Raw genomic sequence first — 20,108 nt, forward strand, 5'->3', positions numbered from 1 at the left:
AATGTGTGCTGTGTTGCATCCTTTTCATATTGCTGGGTATCTTTCCTAACACGCGTGTTCACTTTTTGGGCCATGTTTAGATGGCTTGAGGGTTGAATCTAAGAACAGAGAAGAAAATGCTATCTATTGTCTTCATCCTGTGCTTAGAGTTAGGGCTGCATTAAAAGTAATGAACTAAATCACCTGAGAACTTCTTCACTAAGTCGTTTGCTCTTGTGGAGCTAATTCCTGATGGTAACTACTGCTGGAAGACACAAGGTATTTCCTTCTTCTTAAAGGAAAGTTACACAGGAGGGATGAAACATGCTTCTGTTTTTTCAATATAAATTCTGGCTTTAGTTTATCTTTCTCTAGTTGCAACAAATTCACGTATTGCTCTTTTGTTTTCCAGTGAGCTTAGTTTCTGTTCCTGCAAGTAGTTTTGGTAAATTCATGTTTAAATTAAAAATTGGAGGTCAGGTGATACAACAGTACAAGCAGGAGCAATGTCTGAGGTGCATGGTGGAGTGTTCTCGTTGCTGCTACACTGCACAGTTCTGAGGTGGGAATGCTGGGGGTAGTGCTGAGTTTTCAAATAAGACTGAACATACAATGCTAAAACTTGATCTAAGTGAGCCTAAGTGTCCAGTTTCCACCGCTGTACCCATTTCTCACTTGTAATTTTCTTGGAAACATACTTTTTTTTTTTTTTTTTTTTTTACTAAGTCTGGTAAACACATTGCAGTTCTGTGCACAAATCATGACATAAATAGATTTTTGCCTTGAATTTTACAGGCAAGTATGGATGAAAATAAATTCTACTTCTTGATTACTATATCATAACATTACAAGACTCACAGTGGAACTTTTAAAGTAAATCCTCACATCTTTTTGCTGCTGTTTGTTTTTCGCCATTTGAAGCTTACTGAGCTTGGCAAAAAGTCCCTTGGGATTTTGTCAAATACTGAATTGTTTGTATCAGCCAACATGGCTCTTTTCATGGACTTTTTTGCTTGTTTGTTTGTTTTAAGAATGTCACTGATTGTGTCAGCAGAGTTCTTGGAAAAAGCTTTTTTAGCTATGTTGTGCTCCCTCTGCTGACTCTGCAGCAACAGAACACAAAGGAGTTCAGGTTCCACACTATGGAGTGGTTTGCTGGATTTGAGAACCTGGAGACCACACCAGCATCGTTGTTTTAATGAATTAAATGGAATCTGTCCAAGAGCGTTAAGTTATTCTTTACAATATAGAAAAAAATTGACATGTTTTGGCTTATCTAAAACTATTTGGATAAATAGTGCCTTTGTTTTATGCAAATTTTCTTATTAGGTTCCATATTCCTTTATATTTATATTCCATATTTATGCATATTTCTTATTAGGTTCATATTCCACTATACAGACAGATACTTTAAATGACAAATATATTGTTTTCATGAGTAAAGAGGTTAAAGCCTGATCGCACTTAGACATAATCATGGATATAAAAAATGTATAGAGCAATACAATCCCTACTGAAAGAAACTACAGTTTGAATAAACATACGAGGTGAGAAATAAAATAACATCATGCATTCTCTGAACATGTAGAGAACTGAGAGAGAGAGCATGGAGTAGTAACTTTTACTCTCCAGGACAAATCAGGTATAGTAAGATGATGCAAGTTTTCACTAAATAACCAGAAGAAAAATTAATAAAAGGCTATCTCTTTTTAATCTGTCTCTTAATAGAATTCATGACTATTTACACCTTCCAGAAACATTGGTAAGTTACTTTTCGAGCACAGTATATCACAAAATCAGACCATATGCCTCCTATTTAGGACCTGAAAACAGCACTGATCAAGATGTTGGCTTAAGCTATTTATGCATTGCCAATAGGATTTCTGTGTCAGAGGCAATGAAAAAACTGAGTTATTGAAAGGGAAATGTGATTCCTTTATTGCAGGATAGTCCTTATTCTTCTTACAGTCCATCACAGCAATTCCTTCACAAGAGATTAATGAAGTTCTCTAATTAAGTGGATGTGACACCATCGTTTAGGGTTCGTTTATATTGAGGTATACACAAAGCATGTCATTGTTATGTAGATAAATTAAACATACAGGGGTATGAAGCTGATCCTTCACTATCTCTATTTTTTCTTAAAAGTTCGGAATGGTTTTATAATCTTGACCAACTCATACATGAAGTTAATTCAGAGATGGTCTGCACCTGCTCTAAATTAAATTAATTAGCAAGGTTCTCATTACATTCAGTAGAACCTGCATATTAATTTATTTGATAAACTCTATGAGACATTTATATCAGAGATGAAATTCAAACTATAGCATGAAATGTGTATTTAACTTAAGAAAAAACCGCAAACCTTATACACATAGCGTTAATTATTGTATATGTTCATATTTACTTTGGGCCTATAGTATTATTATGCCATTGTCTTGATTTTAGCTCAAAGCTGAGATGCGGCAGCTTTTCTCTTTTTTGTTCTTGATTTTCTGCATCTCGTGTTACACTAGGATGTTTTGTTTGTTTCACTGAATACCTAGAGGGTCACATTTTGGTACTTTAGTCTGGAAAAAGCGTGCCTAGAATGCAGAGCAACAGGCCTTTCAGGTTAACTGAGCACAGGTAGTCCTTATGGCAAAGAGGAGGCTGTGATCCAGGATGCTTTTCATACCGTGATGGTCTCTGACACTGTATTCTGTGCTTTTCTATTAAAAAAATGCACTGAAGAGTTTCCTTATGAATTGGAAATCAGTTCAGCTTGAAATGTCTACTGAGTGACACAGTTCTCACAGCACTCTGATAAGGCTAAGCTAACATAGTGGCTGATGGTTTATACAATTACTAGCTAAGGTCACGTGCCTTCTTTTACTTCCTTATAGACAGTAGTTACCTGTTGGTTGTGTGAGATTAAGTGCATATGATGGGAGTTATAGCAACTAGAATCATCTCTCAGTTCTTAAAGTTAGCTCAACAGCATTTTCTTTCACTCTGTGGTTGTTTTTTTTTTCTTGATGAAATATTAAATCATATTCTTTGGCTTTATGTGAGTGACATCTCTGCTTGTTTTCCGCACAATCTTCTCTTGGCTGAGGATGATTTTTTTACACATGGAAATCTTTTAATCCAACTTAATGTTTTGATTACCTGGATTTCACATGGGCATCTGTGAATTTTATGGAGTTCTTCATAAGTTTGTTGGGACTAACTAACTAAGATGGGACTTATGCTTGGATGTTTGGTTTTTGTTGTTTGAGGATACCAATTGAACATTATGTTGCGAAGGAAAATGTTGGCATTCACCTTTTCAAGGGGAAGAAAAAGAAGATATACAACAGAAGTTAGGTAAAGTTCCATACAAATGAGAAATATTTTGGAAACAAACTATTAAACACAGGAACAGCTTAACGTTTCAGTTTGCAGTAACGTAAGAATAAAATTGGCACGTATCTTTTCATTCCTCTAATATTTATAATATAAATCAGACAATATTGGAAAAACTCATTTTCTTCCACTGAGGTGGTGAATTGTATTAAATTTAGCAGGATATTTATGATTCAGCTAAGACCAGTCATATGTGAAGAAGATTAGAGCTTCAAATCTGTGCTGAAATGGTCTGATTTTATATCCAAAACTTCTTATAATTCTGAAATGCTTATGAATATTATTGGTTTGGGGGTCATTAGTGCCTTACTATTTTGCTGTACAAAGAAATTATATATAATGTGCATTGTGATCCAGAAATAAACAAATAGAGATTTACGTAGCTAAGGTTAATAGTTTTCAGTGGAAGAAAAGCAGTTAATGTACATGCAAATCTCTGTGTTAATTAAATCCTACTTATGTCAGTCATTTTAGCATGCTAGACTCATCTGTTCACTGAAATCTTCAGATTTACACAATTGTGTGTGTATGTATATGTATTTTCATGTATGCATGGTGCAATTATGAGGTATGCAAGTGGCCATCTTAGACAACATGAAGGTTTTTAATTTTGTCTATCTTACAAAAAATGAAAAGTATGCATTTTTTTTGTAGTAAAATCATTTAAGAAAACCATTTTTAATCGTCTGAAGAAATGGTATTTACTTACCATAGGATGTTAACCTCCGGAAGGAGTGGAGTTCAGTCTTTATCCTTATTTCATTAAGGTTAGCATGTAAATCTGTATATCCTATCTACTGGCTTCGGAGAGGTAGATAGTTAGCTGACTGTTAGAGTAACCTAGCCAGAAGTTCACCATTAAACACTGTTTGCTTTACAGAACTCTACTTTATCAGGCACGTAGTGATAGCAGTGTGAAGGAACTGTGGGTTGCCCTCCTGTTCTGTGAGGGACAATGTGTGTGATGTGGAGCATGTGCTACAGCAGGAACACTTGGGTTCTCACTGCAGAGTAGTCTTACCTGAATTTCCAGCCACTGATGTCAGGGTTCAAGGTTGTGCTGTAAACCCTAAGAGGAGGAAGAATTATGGTGGCTTTCCTGAGGAAAGAATAAGAGAACCACAAGCATGTCTGGCCATTACCATCTTGGCACTTCAGCACAGTTGATAGGGGAGGATGATCACTGTTGTACCTACTTATCTCCCTGTCAAAACAAAGGATCATCTCAAAGTAACAGAGCAGGTCTCTTCCATTACATTCATTTCATAACGGTTTTGGAACTGTTGCAGAGTAGTTTTGACTAATTCCAAATAGAGCAAATCAAATAAGTTTCTGTCATCTAAATGTTAAAAGCTATTTACTTGATGGATCTGAAGTCCAAATTAAACAGCCATAGTGACCAAGTTATTTTAGTTCCATAATCTCTATCCTATTTTTAGATTAAATGTCCTTCTTATGAATCATAAAAAACTGAATATGAATGCTTGTTACGAATCAGTTTGAGGAATATGAATTTTTTCATAGTTGACATATGTTTAAATCAATGATTTTTGGTTGATCTGCGTGTCAGATAAGCATCTGACTCAGATAAACATTTTATAACTCAATCTAAATTTATTCAATTTGCCAGAGATTTTCACAGGTTGAAGCTTTTTGTTTATGGCTCTCAGGTTCTGCATAAACATATATGGGATTTAAGAAGTTACAGAGTAATTTTCCTCGAGCCTTGCATTTAAGATTCTGGTATAAAAGTTTTGATGTACTTGACCAACTAAGGATTTCACAGTGAAACTATAATTATTTAATACCAACTACAATTTTTTTTCTTGATATAAAAAAAACAACTTTAGTATTTAGATGTTATTGCGAGATGCAGTTAAGGTCAGTGTGATCGATCTCTGTAAAAATGGTGAGCAGTTTGTTTCCAGCGTACTTTAATTTCTCATAATTAATTTTTTTTTAATGACTTGCGTGCCTACTAAAGAACACTCGTGTTCCACAAAATGATCTATAAAAATGAATTTGTGTTTCACCTGAACACTCACGATTTTTTTCCTCATGTATTTTTTGCCAGTTATTCACTTGACTGCTCTATTATTCTGTGAATTCTCTAATTGTCTCTGCTGCCTTTCGAAGTACGGATCAGGTCATTCTAGCAGCACACCTATGACTTGCTATTCTGTTCCAAGGCTAACCTGAGCACTGGATGCCAACAAAATGTCATTTGTTTTATGATGTGTATGACGTTAGGGCCTGTGTAGGAAGTACCTCAAAGCTGTATTAGCTGTTCAGTATTATCCGTGCAATATTCCTAGACTATGGTGAAAAACTCAAGCCAAATGATGAAGGGAGACAAGACTTTCCCCTAAAGCCTACACCTGAATGTTGATTTGCATCTTGGCCCTTTGGGCACTAGGCAATAAGGCCTCACTTGGTCTCAAACACATTACAGAAATAACTAGTATCTTTAAAAAGCCTGTTTCTTTTTTGTTTTCAGAGATTACAATGGTTGACACAGAAATGCCGTTTTGGCCCGTTAATTTTGGAATTAGCCCAGTGGATCTGTCTGCGATGGATGATCATATGCATTCCTTTGACATAAAGCCATTTACCACTGTTGATTTTTCAAGCATTTCTTCTCCACACTATGAAGATATACCTCTTGGAAGAGCTGATCAAACAAGCATTGATTATAAATATGACATCAAGCTCCAGGATTGCCAAAGTACGTTTTTTATTTTTCTATATTTCTTTGTGCTCACATTTGCTTCATTCTCTAGAAATTGTACCACCAGCAATTGGATGGATTCAGATGCCTAAATGCACAGATTGTAAATCCAAAAATCAGCAGATATTCATGTGATATTATGATAGGGCAACCTTCACTCTTCTAGAGTAGCCTCTAGTGACTAGACAAGTTGTCATATAGTAACTCCCAGCATATGTAACATATTAATTAATAATAAATTGAGCAACAGGCTAAGAAGCTGATGAAATGGAAATATTGGCTGCTACTGTGTTTGTAAAACTTTTATCAGTCTTCCTAATGCACACATAACCTCGAAGATTTGTGACATAGTATTTTTTTATATAGTACAAAACACCAGCATCTTTCCCCAGTTATGTAAAGATAGTACACAGAATTCTTCTTTACAGGAAAAAAAGAAAAGTAGTCTACTCTGAAATAAAAGTTGCTATTGCATTCCTACTCATAGTAAGAAGTCAGATTGCTGTGTCTGGAACTTTTTTAAAGATCCACTGAGTCGATTTAAATCTGACATCACTTTTGTAGGAATCGTTCGTGAAATTCTGGCTAGGAGGATTATACTATTTAGTTTTGGTAATAGAAGTACCCAGTACCTGGTTCTCTCTGAGTTATTTATGAAGTGAATTAAACTTGTACTGCTAATAATTTATTTCTCTTTTGCTTGATTAGAAAATCCCGTGGTATTTTCATAACAAACAAGAGAGTTGATTAGCTAAATCATTAGGCATGCTAAATGCTCACGGTCTTAGCTAACTTTCCTCTTCCTTTTTTCCTCTGGTTTCCGTAGAAAAGAAAACTTCCCAGTTTATGTAGTGTAGCCAAACAGAAAACAAAACATTCATGTTATGGTAATACTGCATCTGTCATGTAATTCCTGAAGTGTGATTTGATGTAATGTTATGGTGTCAATTGTCCCAGCTTTCTTCTTTGACCAGCAGTGATTGATTTAAATATATCATATTTGGTTGTTTGAGCTTATCAATATTACAAAGTGCTTTAACAGTAATTAGAAATGTTGGGAAGATTCACCTCTAGTCTGCATCCTAGGAGGGAGATAAATTTCATTAAATATACAAATTATTCACTGTGTGTTTATTGCATAGGTGTTTTTTCATGAGATTAGAGTGTCCAGTTCTTCTCTCTGCAGTAGTTCTGAACACCTTAAGTAACCTAATTAGGTACTGAGAAAAGGAGTAAGACAATTTGAGTATGAGGTCTTCATGTGCAAATTTTACACATCTATAGTAAAATCGTTCTGTACTACAAAGCTGGAAAGTGAATTTGTGATATGATTCCCATATGCCTCTTCAAGGCTTTCAGCTTACACACTATGAGTGAAATAGCTGCATACAACTTCCATTTCCTTTGTTTACTACCATCATTTTGTATTACAAAGCATACCTATGAATCTGACTGTGTTTACTGTGATTGTTTCTGATTCTTCCTTGCTGCTTCTTCTACCATATATTTAATCACACTTTGAATTATTCATTTAAATCTTCTCTATATGCAGGTGCAATCAAAATGGAGCCTCCTTCTCCACCCTATTTTTCTGAAAAAGTGCAGTTATACAATAAACCACATGAGGAGTCTTCCAACTCATTTATGGCTATTGAATGTCGTGTGTGTGGGGACAAGGCCTCTGGATTTCATTATGGAGTGCATGCATGTGAAGGTTGTAAGGTAAGTTGTCACAAATGTGTTTTCTCTGAAGATTTAATACTATTTTCATTTAAATAAGTTTGAAGTCTTTTAAATTGTTTCATACACACTACATATACTGTAGTAAGTGGAAGTCTTAACATGTTTGTTTTTGTCACTTACGTTACTGATCTATTTAAAATCTTTGTGCACTTCTACTTTTGTTAATTATAGAGTTGTGTTCTTTCTTGCTGTCTTGGTGATCACTGGATCTCCATGAATTTGAATTCATAAAGCAGGCTTATTCTGAATTTCAAACCTCAATACTCTGAGCAATTTAAAATTCAAACTCTATTGTTAAGACTCATTAGAGTTCCTTTACCCAATTTACACATTCTAGGTGACTAGAGAATAGTCTAATGAAATTAGAGAATGTGGCTATCCACTTTAAAACACCACTGACTTCTTTTGATGGTTTTTACTGTCTGTAATAAATAAAGGAAAGTGAAAATTGATTGTCCTCAAGAATGAGGAGATAAGAACCAGAGAAAGAAATTACATTAAATTCATTGAGTTAAAAAAAAATTAAAAATACACATTTTAAATTCAGGTTGTTGCTATTTTCAATAATCCTGAGGATATTGAAGTGATAGTAAAAACCCAGTGCAGCCCTGAACTAAAATTTTGAGCGCTGAATTAGGAATATATATAAAGCAGTGAGTGTGTTGTTGATTTGCTTACATTACAGCAAACCATATGCACATGAATCAATATTATGCTTTTATTATTGTATTTATTCTGTGAGGAAACTGTTACAATTAACTTAGGACAAATTCAGATAATCTTTATTCATCACTTATTATTGATTTCAGAAAGTACTTTTAGACTATCAAGAGACAGAACTGTGAATTTCCATAATGATATCCATCCTTGTAAGACCTCATAAGATTTCTGTTTGATAATTACCATGACTTTGGTATCAAGTTTCTGGTTTTATTCACATGCCTGTGTACTTTGCAAACTTGTAAAATCCAAACAACAGGAACAAACTAGAACATAAAATCTTGAAGATAGAACCCAAATACACATTGCAAAATTAGGGTAGCACGGTGCCAACAAAAAGAAATAGAATAGCCACTTCTCCCATGAGCCCTAAAAGGAGCCTTACTTCTCTTCTTCGGTCTCGCTGTTTCTGTAGGATTGTCAGTTTGTGATAATACCATCATTTCAACCCTATTCATTCCCATTAGTTTTCATAGATTTTTATTTTCTAGACTATTACCCATGTCAAGCTGGGCTGAAAATGGCTAAAAAGTTTAGAATGGGAGCATGCTGCTATGCAGATATGAACACACGAGCATTGCTTTCTTCAGAAATCTGTCTAATACAAATTTAGACTCAGTGTGCATGCAGAAATGTGCTTTGTATGCCTATACAGAATTGAGACAGTGACAATGGCAGTGTTTATTCTGTCCTTTTACATGTTTTTATGTTTGTTACAGGGCTTTTTTCGAAGAACAATCAGATTAAAACTTATTTATGACAGGTGTGATCTTAATTGTCGCATCCATAAGAAAAGCAGAAATAAATGTCAATACTGCAGATTTCAGAAATGTCTTGCAGTTGGAATGTCACATAATGGTAAGTATATACAGCATATTATAAAACAGTAGTGTTTGTTTTCAAAAATAACATGAAGCATGTATCTGTTTACTGAGTTTGATGCTCTGATGTTTTGAGCCTTCTGTTTCTTTATACCAGACACTGTAGAAATAGGTATCAGAGAGACTGCCCATGTGTTTAGGAGAGTATGTAAACAATTGGAGATTAACTAACATAAGAATCAGATAGGTAAAGATTTGCACTTGTCACTGTATACACAATATAACCAGTGTGTTGATTTTTCTCTCTGTCATTCTTGCTCATTTCACATATTCCTAATGTAATCTTTTTTTTCAGCTCATGGTCAAGCTGGTAAGGCATATTCCATACCATAGCTCAGTACCCCTTTGAAAACTGAACTTAGTTATGAAATATGGAGTAGAAAGTTTATCAAAAGTTTGTGAATAACAGCACCTTGAATTTGATGCACAAGATGCTTATCCAGGGCAGTCAGCATTGCTGAGTTCACTTTTCCTTATGTTGGAACACAACATACTTTGAACAAATGGGCCATATGCTGTACTGTTTAAAAAAAAAAAAAAAAAAAAAAGCCATAAAAAAACAACTGTCCTCCTCCTCCCGTAGGATACCCACATCTGGGCATAGATTCCAATGTGTGGTAAGTAGGAGTATAGTGTTTCTTAGCATGCTCATTCAGCTGTTGGCCTCTCATCATATAGTGTGTATAGCTGTTATTCCTTTGTACTATACATTGTCTGACCTCCCATCATACAGAGGGTAAACATCCTCTCCCATCTGTAAACTGTAAGCAGCATTTCCATTTTGTATATGTTCTAGTCTTTGCTTGCAAAGCTGTATGCAATCGTGTATGGTTCTGTGATTGCCTTCTTTACAGTAGGAAAAGCAGTGAGCATTAAGCGTATCACTGTGCTGCTCTCTTGTATACAATATAGAAGAAAATCTCTGAATTTTAAAATTAACAAATCAATTCATTTAGAAATACTTACTTATGAATGTTTAGACAGAAAGATAGAAATGATGAAGATTCTTTGCTGCCTTGCATTGGCAAAGTTTAGTAGAAACAGGAATTAAATGTCATAACATGGAGACTTATGTAATTCAAAGGGTAAAGAATTGCAAACATGACTGGGAAAATAATTTTTGTGGCTTTTTGTTTTTTGGGCTTTTTTGAACTTCCATTATTCTCACTATTAAAAAAAAATTACAGAAATGAGTGCACTGTCCCCAAGAGGAAGGCTTAACTGTGATTTGTGATGTTAGTGCACACAGTGAATGTAAATAGAGATGGGAAATGTTTTGCCAATAGAAAATATGGTTTTCCAACCCTGGGATGCAACAGTAGCTCTTAAAAATAAAACTAATTTTGAAATGCTACTGTGGGTATTTTTATAGTGATTCAAGACTGTTCTGTTATTATTATTTTTTTTCAAGGTGAATGCCAGATTCTCTCATAAACTAGCAACATGGTTTCCATTTATATCAATGTGAACCATGTGCAGCCCCATCAAAAAGGGGAACGTTGAGATCATCATCTCTGCCTTAGCAATGCGAAGGGCCCAGGAATAATTCTCACCAGCTAATTCTTCTTGGACAGCCACAGCAAGGAAGAAGCACTGGCACCTGCAGAGATCATGGTTGTGAGGAACAGGACAGGGGAATAGCTTTGCCATTTTTTCCCAGGGCTTAAAAGAATGCTTTCATTGACTTTTACCATGAATTTACTTACCGAGGAGTTATTAGTGATTACATTCAAGTGTTAGCTTCTACATTTGTGTTTTTTGCCTGCTCCGGTAACATCAGATCGTATGAAGCAGGACGCTCCTCCATCATTTATAAACAAACACACATCTAAAAAATAAGTAAGATTTGCCTTTGAAGACAGAAGTCTCCATAAAGAAACGTGCAGAAACACAACACTGAAAGTTGTGAATGGCACCGAGACAGATTCTAATGTTCCATTTACAGCTTCAAGTTGGACAATTTGGATAGTGAAACTATCTGATTTTTAAATGCTTGGAATCAGAATGTGGATTCCTTGCCTGAGGGTTCCACTCTGGCTGTCTTTGCATAGACACATTATTGCAGAATGAATAGTTAGGGCACTTAAAAAAATTGGGGGGGAGGAGGGGGGGGGAAATGCAAGGAGACACTGAGCAGCTAACAGCCACATTTTTTCATGTATAAATGCTACATACCACTTAGCTGAAGGTTAAGAAAGACAGTAGTGTTCTCATGCTTTGGATATTGTTTTCCTTTCCTTCTCTAACCACAGTGCTGCTCTGTGTTTAACCCTCAGTTGCTCAGATTGCATTCTGAAATACCACTCAGCAGAAGTTTCATCTTTTATTTTAGAAATGTTACTGGGTTTGGTTTGTTGTTTTTTTTTTCCTCTTGCATTTAAAGATATTATTTCTATCAAGCCACACAGTGCACTGAGAGAGCACACATGACAATGTATCTTTATTATCACTTCTAGGAGTAAAGAAATAGATGGTAAAAGCAGTCACAGGAGGGAGGGAGAAGCATTGAAGAGGGAAGGTCCTGTGACTCACCTAACAGAACCCTGAAATTTTCCTCAGCAATCAGAAGTGCTGTGAACTCCTCTTACCCACTCTGTGAACTCCTCTTTTTCTGCTTAACTTCCACAAATATTGCCAATCCTTCCTACTTCTCATCTCAACCCAAATTCCACTGCTGTTTCCCACATTCCCTCTGTAAACCCACTGACCTCTCCTTGACTTTATCTCAGTCCCCTGAAAACAACGACTTCTCCAAAACAAAACTACTAGGCTAGTACCACAAAATTGAATTTTGACCCAGATTTTGCCTGCTGTGATAATAAAAACTGAACAATCTACTGTAATTTGTATAGTATTTATAAAATATATTTTAAATGTTAAAGAACATACTTATATTTTAAAACTATATTTTTGCCTGTCAAATTATAAGTTAGAAATTTTTTATTCACAACTTTCTGACTTTTTGTTATTAACAAATCATTAAATTTAAAATATACTTTTGGATCCTAGTGACCTCTTGTTTAGGAAAATTTATGAATTTTATCACATTTTATCATTTTTGTGACACAGGGACAGCATCTAAAGGTGAATCACTTCTATTATTAAATCTTAAAAATACACATTTAGAAAAAAATGTAGGAATGACAGATTGCTAATAAACATACAATCCACCACCTAAAAATCTCTACATATTTTTAAAAGTTGCATAGCATACTTTATTCCAAGTTTGTTTTTCACATGCTAAACACAACAAAGTATGAGATATTCCTGAGGTATTTAATTATTGGTGAATTTTATTATGTGAAAGTCTGATATGATGACAAGCATTAAGCTAGACCCTAAAGATGAATTAGTGTGGAACACTGTAAAAGCCTGTTATCTTCTGGGGGAAGTAAATTCACTATTTGAAAAGACTTGATTCTATCAGTTGAATGTCAGCTCTACTGATTTTAGTGGCTGTTTTGTTGAACTGATGGATAGTGCTGCTCAAGTGGGTTGTTAAAGCAGCAACGGATGAGATAGTCTCCCTCTACCATTTTTATTTGCTATTTAAAAAAAAAAAACCACCACAATAAAGAATAGTTTAGATTGATTTAACATTTGACATAATAGCTTTCAATAGCATGTATAAGCTTTGTTGTATCTGAATGCAGCATTCAGACATTCAGGAATAGAAGCTAATGCTTAGAACATAGTTCACCGTTCTGCAGTATGTGCTAATTTTCTTCCAAAGCAATCCTGACATCTTAGCAAAATGAACTTAAAATGCTCTTTTTTTCTTTTTATAGAGAAGAGATGAATGTGGTATTTTAGGCAAGTTGGCATCATGATGCTGTATGCTAAACCTATGTCAAATATTCCTTAAAAATACATGCCAAATTTATATGCAGCTTTTTTCATGTATCAATTGATAGTTGTCCACTGTGTCAGTGAGATTGAACTCCAAGGTAGATTGTACATGAATGTGTGAGTTATCTAATACCAATGAAATTTACTGGGCTTTTTACCTGCATATGTAAAAATTAGACATGTGAAAATGAAAAATTAGGTATGATTCCAACAAGGAACAGTATTGGAAAAAAAACAGCATAGCAAGAAAAAGATAATTAGTTTTTATAGCACTTTTCATATTGAGATCTCTAAGCATTTCCTATGCAAGTAAGTATCATCATCACAAGGCAAATAAGAATAAATGTTAAATTAAAGAGGACATCTGCCTAGAACTATTAAGAGTATACAAATGTATGACAAACTCCAAATTAATCTGTAAATTAACCGAAATAATTTTATATTAGCACTAGGGCTCATCACACATACTATTCAAAGGTAATTTGTTGCCCTTTGTTGGTCATGGATGAGTGCATCATTCTAGAACACCCTAAGTTAATTTTCTGTAAGGAAAATAAATCCAGTGTAAGTTGTCTTTTATTATAATTCTGTTATTGTAAAGTTTTAATGGATAATTACCAACAATTTGCTATTTAGTAATATCAACTTGCTAGCATGAATAACTGTAATTGACTTTCCAAGAGGCAAGATAAAACTACACACAGAATTCAGGTTATATGGTAAGGGGCATATGTAGAAAATCACAGTAAACATACTATGCTGTCCTTTGATACTCAAAACTCATAGTAAGCCTGTTTCATGCTACAGTATCTGTGCAACAGTAGATAGATACAGTTATGTGGAAAATTGCCATAAGATTTTAAAAAAAGAAACTACTGCCCACCCTCCCACCCCCAAATTTTGAAAACATAGATACGTACTTAGGAAAAAAAAAAAGTTGCTAGCCTATGTCTGAATTTCCAGCAAGATGTTTGTTACCAGTCCTTATTCTTGAAAAGAATACAAGTATACATCTTCATTATTCTCTAATAACAAAACAGCATCTAGTTTGAAAATCCTCAATCATTTCAATAAAATCTAACAGTACTATTTCAGTAATCAGTGCCACAGTTGGTGGATACACTATTCTATATCATCAAGAATTTTCTAGTAAGGATTTAACACTTTTAATTAAAAGAGGAGGAAAGAAGAAGGTGGGGGGGAAAAAAAAAAACCTATTGTTTTCAATGCCTTGGGGAAGTATAAAAATTATTTTAGAGCTAAGTTAATATTAAATCATAGGAAGGGGAAGCAATATATACCATCTTTTTTTTTTTTTTTTTTTTTTTTTTTTAATCCCTTGTTTTATTCCCTTATTTGTACAAAATAACTGTGGTGAAAGGCGACCTTGCCAGGGAGATTCTAGATTCTGAGCTTCTGCAAACCCTGAATTTCCAGAACAGAATCATGTTACACCAGAATCATGTTTCGTACTATTTAGTCAAGCTCCATTTGTGTAGTATTTTAAGAGTTACTATGCTTACAGTGTGAGTTTATAGAATTCATATCAGACTGTTAAGTATGCATGATTTATTATAAACGTAAAGGTATTATATATGATGCTGTAAGCTTATTTCATGTAAAATTTCAGAACAGTCTATCATAGTTTAGTATAACAAAATACTTTTCTAGCCAAAAGCACCTAGCTCCTGGTAGAATTATGAAGTCTTTCAAAGGACATGTTTCTTTTTTTGGCTTTTTTTTTAGAGTTGTTAAGTGTTTGTTGTGTATTAAGAAGTCCTCAGGTCACAACATATTTCAGGGAGTGATGAGCATTTTACAGACATAAGCAACTCATCTCTTTTTTTTTTATTAACAGTCCTTTATATGAGGCTAATATTTGCCTTGCTTCACTTTCCAAATTAAAAGTTCACTGTAATAGTCCAACAATTCTTGCTAGACTTCACTGAAGACATGAGTTTGCAAGTTCTTCTTAAAAAGGCGGCTACGAGGAGCTGAATCTATTGCCAGTAAACCAATCAGAAGCATCAAAGTATTGAGGCTTTTCTATTGATGAAGCTGTTCCAAATACACGTTTGAAGAGTGGTCCAATCTGAATCGTAGAATAATCTAAGTTGGAAAAGACCTCAAAAGATTTATCAGGGCTTTTGAGCCTTTCTAGTATGTCATTTAAAGAAGTTCATTATTTTCTGTAAATGGTTTACTGTTAGCATCGAGGTGGACTGGCAGTGATGTCTCACTGAAAACTATTGTTAGTAGCTGATTAAGAGTGCTCAGTATTCCTCAGAGGAGAGGAAAAAGTGCAGTGGTAGATACGATCTAAAACAAATATCAGTTGGCGATCATTCAAAATTTCCCTCATAAAAAGCAATAAGCAACAGATATTTACAGGAAAAAAATAAATCACTGTTAATTTCATCCTACTGGACTAAGTTTTGTTTCAGACTGATTTTCATTCTCATAAATAAGCAATAAGAATACCCCCAAAAGTGAAACATACAGCTTGCATCACTCAGAGACCAAGTTTACTGAAAGAGAAAGTAGAGTAGTAAAAAACAAACAGAAAAAAACCACTGCTATAAAAGAACTGATCCATAAGTACAGTAAATGCTATGTTTTAAATATAATTATTTATTATTGGAAAAGGTATCCTTTTTTTCATCAACACACTGCAAGCATCCTGCAAGCAGGAAAGTAGCTGACAATTTCCAAAATAAACATCCCTAGTGTAATCGTGTGCATGACCTTAGGAACAACTTGTTCTTATCTAGGGAAGGCATTAAGCATTGAAAAAATATTAATAATATTTCTCTTTCCTCCTGCAGCTAAAAATGCAAACCTTTATTTCTTCCTTCTGTTTTTTTTTTTGTTGTTGTTGTTGTTGTTTTGATGCTCTATTTTGTTTTGCTTTGTTTTTTACTGTAAAATAAGTCCTGTTTACTGAAATACCATATAATAAATCAGTCTTGATCTTGATGGTTCATTTGAACTATTTTCTAAGCCCATCTCTGTAAGTATAAACAGTGACTTGACTATTAAGTACATAGAGGTAAAACTGAGACGTTTACAGCCAACCCTACAGATATGTAAAGGAATTGAGATCATATGAATAGTGGAACCCTTTGCTGTTCTTACAGTATAACAATCACATACAGTTGTGATGAAGAACTCAGTAGTTTTTATTCCCTGTACTTATTTTTTTCTCATTCTTTAACTATTTTGATAATATTTTAAATCACTTGATACATTAAGCTCAGTTGAACTATTTAGGAATTCAGTCCTGCAAGACATGTGAGTGTTTTGTTTCTAAATGAAGAACCTGAGATCTGTGTGGTGATTTGCCCAAAACAATCCAAAGCTGAACAGTAGTTCCTATCCTGAATAAACTGAATTTTAATATCTTAAAGACTCCTTATATTTGATTTAGGTTGTAGGTAGGATCAGTGGTTTTCTCTAACTCAGACTGTCCAATGGACTGGCAATGATTCTTGCGTTTCAGAGCATGATATTGAAATAGAACTATTTGGGCACGTGTTATTTTCCTTTTGAGATTGGTTTGTTTACCTATCTTTGAAGCACTTTAGTATTTGCCTATATTATTGGAGAGAAAAGTCTTCCTCTTTTTTGTCTATGTATTTTAAGAAAAAAATTGAGTAACTTATAATAAAAGGTGACAGAAAAATAAAAATATCCATTTGTGGGTGCAACTGTAGCTATGGTAATTACTTGTCATCTTCTTCAGCCATCAGGTTTGGGCGAATGCCACAGGCGGAGAAGGAGAAGCTCTTGGCAGAGATTTCCAGCGACATCGACCAGTTAAATCCTGAATCTGCTGATCTGCGAGCGCTTGCCAAGCATTTGTATGACTCATACATAAAGTCCTTCCCTCTGACCAAAGCCAAGGCAAGGGCGATCTTGACAGGAAAGACGACAGACAAATCAGTTAGTTCCCTCTGTTTTCTTTTTTTTTTCCTTTTGAGTAAATGATTTACCACATTGACAACACATCTTTAAAAAGAAAAACAAAAAAAAAAACAAAAAAACTTTGCTGTTGGCAGTTGCATGTTTCAAGCTGAGTCTGAAACACAGGAAATGTTTTTAGATAGGATAAGTAAACATCATTTGAAAAAACTCCAAGTCCACCTAATAAAATACTTGAAACCAGTACAAGAATTTGAAGGTCATCTTAACCTTTTTGTATTCTCTGATCCATTCTTCCCGTTTTTCTTCTCCTTTATCAGAGGTTATCTTCCACGCTATCTGTTTTAAGTGGCTATCTAGCTGTCAGCAATTGGTTGCTATACTATTCAAGCATCCATATTGTAGCATGTTATCATAGAATATTATCACTGCTGGCAATATTCTTTCTTAGAAGTGTCAAGTGATTCACAATGCGAATAGCATCCTAGGCTCTAACTATAATGTTTATTCTTATGATACTCTGATGACTTCCTGTATTTAACCAGATGATCATGGATCGGTATTCTGTGCTAGTGCAAGTTGAATTTTAGGAGAATGCACACAAAAATCATTGACATAGAGAAAATGCATGGGTTCCTTTGGAAACTTCACTGTCAGTACTTAACAGCCTTTTGTCAGTGGGAAGAAGGATGAATAAGGTCTGATGATTGTGGTAGATATATTTTTTTTCAATTTTATCACTATTGTGGTAACTAAAGATCAAAATGACGTTTCCCAAACTAGTAACTCTTAGTTTGATGTATTTTCTAAAGTGAATAGCAGAAATTTTATTGCCAGGGTTTCAACAGACTCTATTTAATTTTCTTCACAAATTTCAAAGGTAGGAAAAGGTATTTCATTTTGTCCTTCTAAGGACTTCTGGAATCATAATTTGAATGTAGTTTCTAGTTTGGTTGCAGCCAAAAAAAAAAAAATTAAAAAAAATCCACTTTAGCTATAGCAGACATTTTCAGTTTGAGTAACTGATCATTATGGAGTGTATGAAGTTTGAACTATTGTCATTTATTTATCCTGCAGAAAGCTGATATGCTAAGTCTACTTGATGATCATTACTTTTTCAGAGTCTTTCCACTGCTTCCCTCTCTTTATCAGAAACATAGATTACTGGAAAAGAATTAACATAGCAGTTTAATTTATTTGCATTCTCTATGTTTTTGGAATAGGAAACATACTGCAAGTGGTGCACATAATTGTATATCTTGTTAACTGCCCTTCATCCTCCTTCTTTCTGTATTGTACACTTGTACTACTCCTTGTTCATCATAAGCTTCATACTGTGCCATAGTGATTATATGTGCAATAGGCAGATGAAAAAGGAGGGAAGAAAGATCAGCCACAGATGGGCATTCATCAGGCACAAGAAATTCCTCTGCTAAGTGGGTATCATGGCAAAAAAAAAAAAAAAGGCAGCATAATGATTGAGCTAAAATACAAAACTGTGACATCTATCACCCCTCCCTCTCTTCCTAGAGAAAGTGTGTTGGAGTTCTGTGTTCAAATGACTGACCACTTTCACAGCCTCTGTCTGCAGAACTGTGGGAGTAGTAAACTCTAACTGCTGGTGGGTAGTAGTAAGCATCTTCGGGCAGCATCATGCACACTCAAAAGAGAGTAGCTATTTGCAGTTATAAAAATTCCATAACAATTTAGCTCTGAATAGACTTAAAAACTGATTTAATGAATTTGAAATAGAATTAGTTAATGGAAACTCCTGCAGTTCTGAGAGGATACTGCTGACTGTGTATAGAATGGTGTGGGTTATTTTTTAAATCTCTTCTGCAGCTTGAAGTGAATATAGAAAAGAATGAGCGCTCACGTGAATAAGGCATTAAAATCAGTGATGATGAAGAATCTTAAATTAAACAACAAGTCTCTAGTCCAGTTTTGTAATTCCTTGCATTTTAATTAGGTATGTTAACAAAGCTGTTAATATCAGGTGTTTGTTCAGTGCAGCATGAACCATTTAATCATTAGTCCTCTAAGGAAAGATTCTTCAGGCAATTTCAAGAAATCCTCAATTAACCACTTATTTAAAATCAGAGGATACCTCTATATTCTGAAACAGACTGTTTCCAGATCCTAACAAAAGTTTTCTTGGCATTACTTTTTTGAATCTTCATTTTCAAAATTCTTAATTTTCAAAATTGATTTATTCCAAATGAATTTATTTCCCAGTCAGACTCATTCTTGTGTTCTGAATTGTGCTTTTGCAGTTTGTGTCATGTTATTTGTGTTTTCTTCCCCCACTGACAATTATTTTTAAGCTTAGTTACATCCTAACCTTGTGATTTTTAAAGCAGTTAACAGCAAAAGGTTAAGTTTATCAGATAACTAATGCCATTAATTCTGTATTCAAGTTCAGTGCTTCAATTTTTATCCTTCTATAACCATAAAAAGAACCTAACAGCATGGGAAGTATTTAAAGTGGGAATATAGTGTCTCTCCACAAAAATAACCTGTATCATCAGAAGTGCAGACATTTTGCTAAACACTTACTAGTTAGATTTGGTATAAAGCAGTAAAATTCAGGTAAGGGGAGTAACATTTGCATTTTGTGTGAATGGGTATTTGGAGCTTTGAATTATAGTGTTACAGAACTTCTGTAAAATGGGAGGAAAAAAAAAAAACAGGGCAAAAAATCGTGAATATTGTAAATGTTGTTACCTCCTTTACCTCCCACTCCTCCAGATAAGAAAAGCGTCACCCAAAGTCCCATTTTTAACATGTTGATTTACAGAACACGATAAGTCCGTAAGAATTACTTATCCTTTCTGTATATCATTTTAACATTATGAGAACGTTTGCTTTAATAGGAATATAAAGATTTAACCCAAAAGTGA

General features: G+C 34.4%; 1 protein-coding gene across 3 annotated transcripts in view; it reads left to right on the forward strand.

The window, feature by feature from the left end:
* The window catches only part of PPARG (peroxisome proliferator activated receptor gamma), a 55,846-nt gene that overhangs the window by 24,533 nt on the left and 11,205 nt on the right, over positions 1 to 20,108 (forward strand). For 2 of the 3 annotated variants that reach the window (XM_048957743.1, XM_048957742.1), the window contains exons 2-5: positions 5,864 to 6,091; positions 7,647 to 7,816; positions 9,277 to 9,415; positions 17,030 to 17,229. In XM_048957743.1, the coding sequence (XP_048813700.1) occupies positions 5,872 to 6,091; positions 7,647 to 7,816; positions 9,277 to 9,415; positions 17,030 to 17,229 (729 nt within the window). In that variant the 5' untranslated portion in view covers positions 5,864 to 5,871. Of the gene's footprint in view, positions 1 to 2,901; positions 3,328 to 5,863; positions 6,092 to 7,646; positions 7,817 to 9,276; positions 9,416 to 17,029; positions 17,230 to 20,108 lie in introns of those variants that run through there. The other variant, XM_048957744.1, reaches the window with a different exon arrangement.

The sequence above is a fragment of the Lagopus muta genome, chromosome 11, assembly GCF_023343835.1.
Source record: "Lagopus muta isolate bLagMut1 chromosome 11, bLagMut1 primary, whole genome shotgun sequence".
Taxonomy (NCBI): Eukaryota; Metazoa; Chordata; class Aves; order Galliformes; family Phasianidae; genus Lagopus; species Lagopus muta.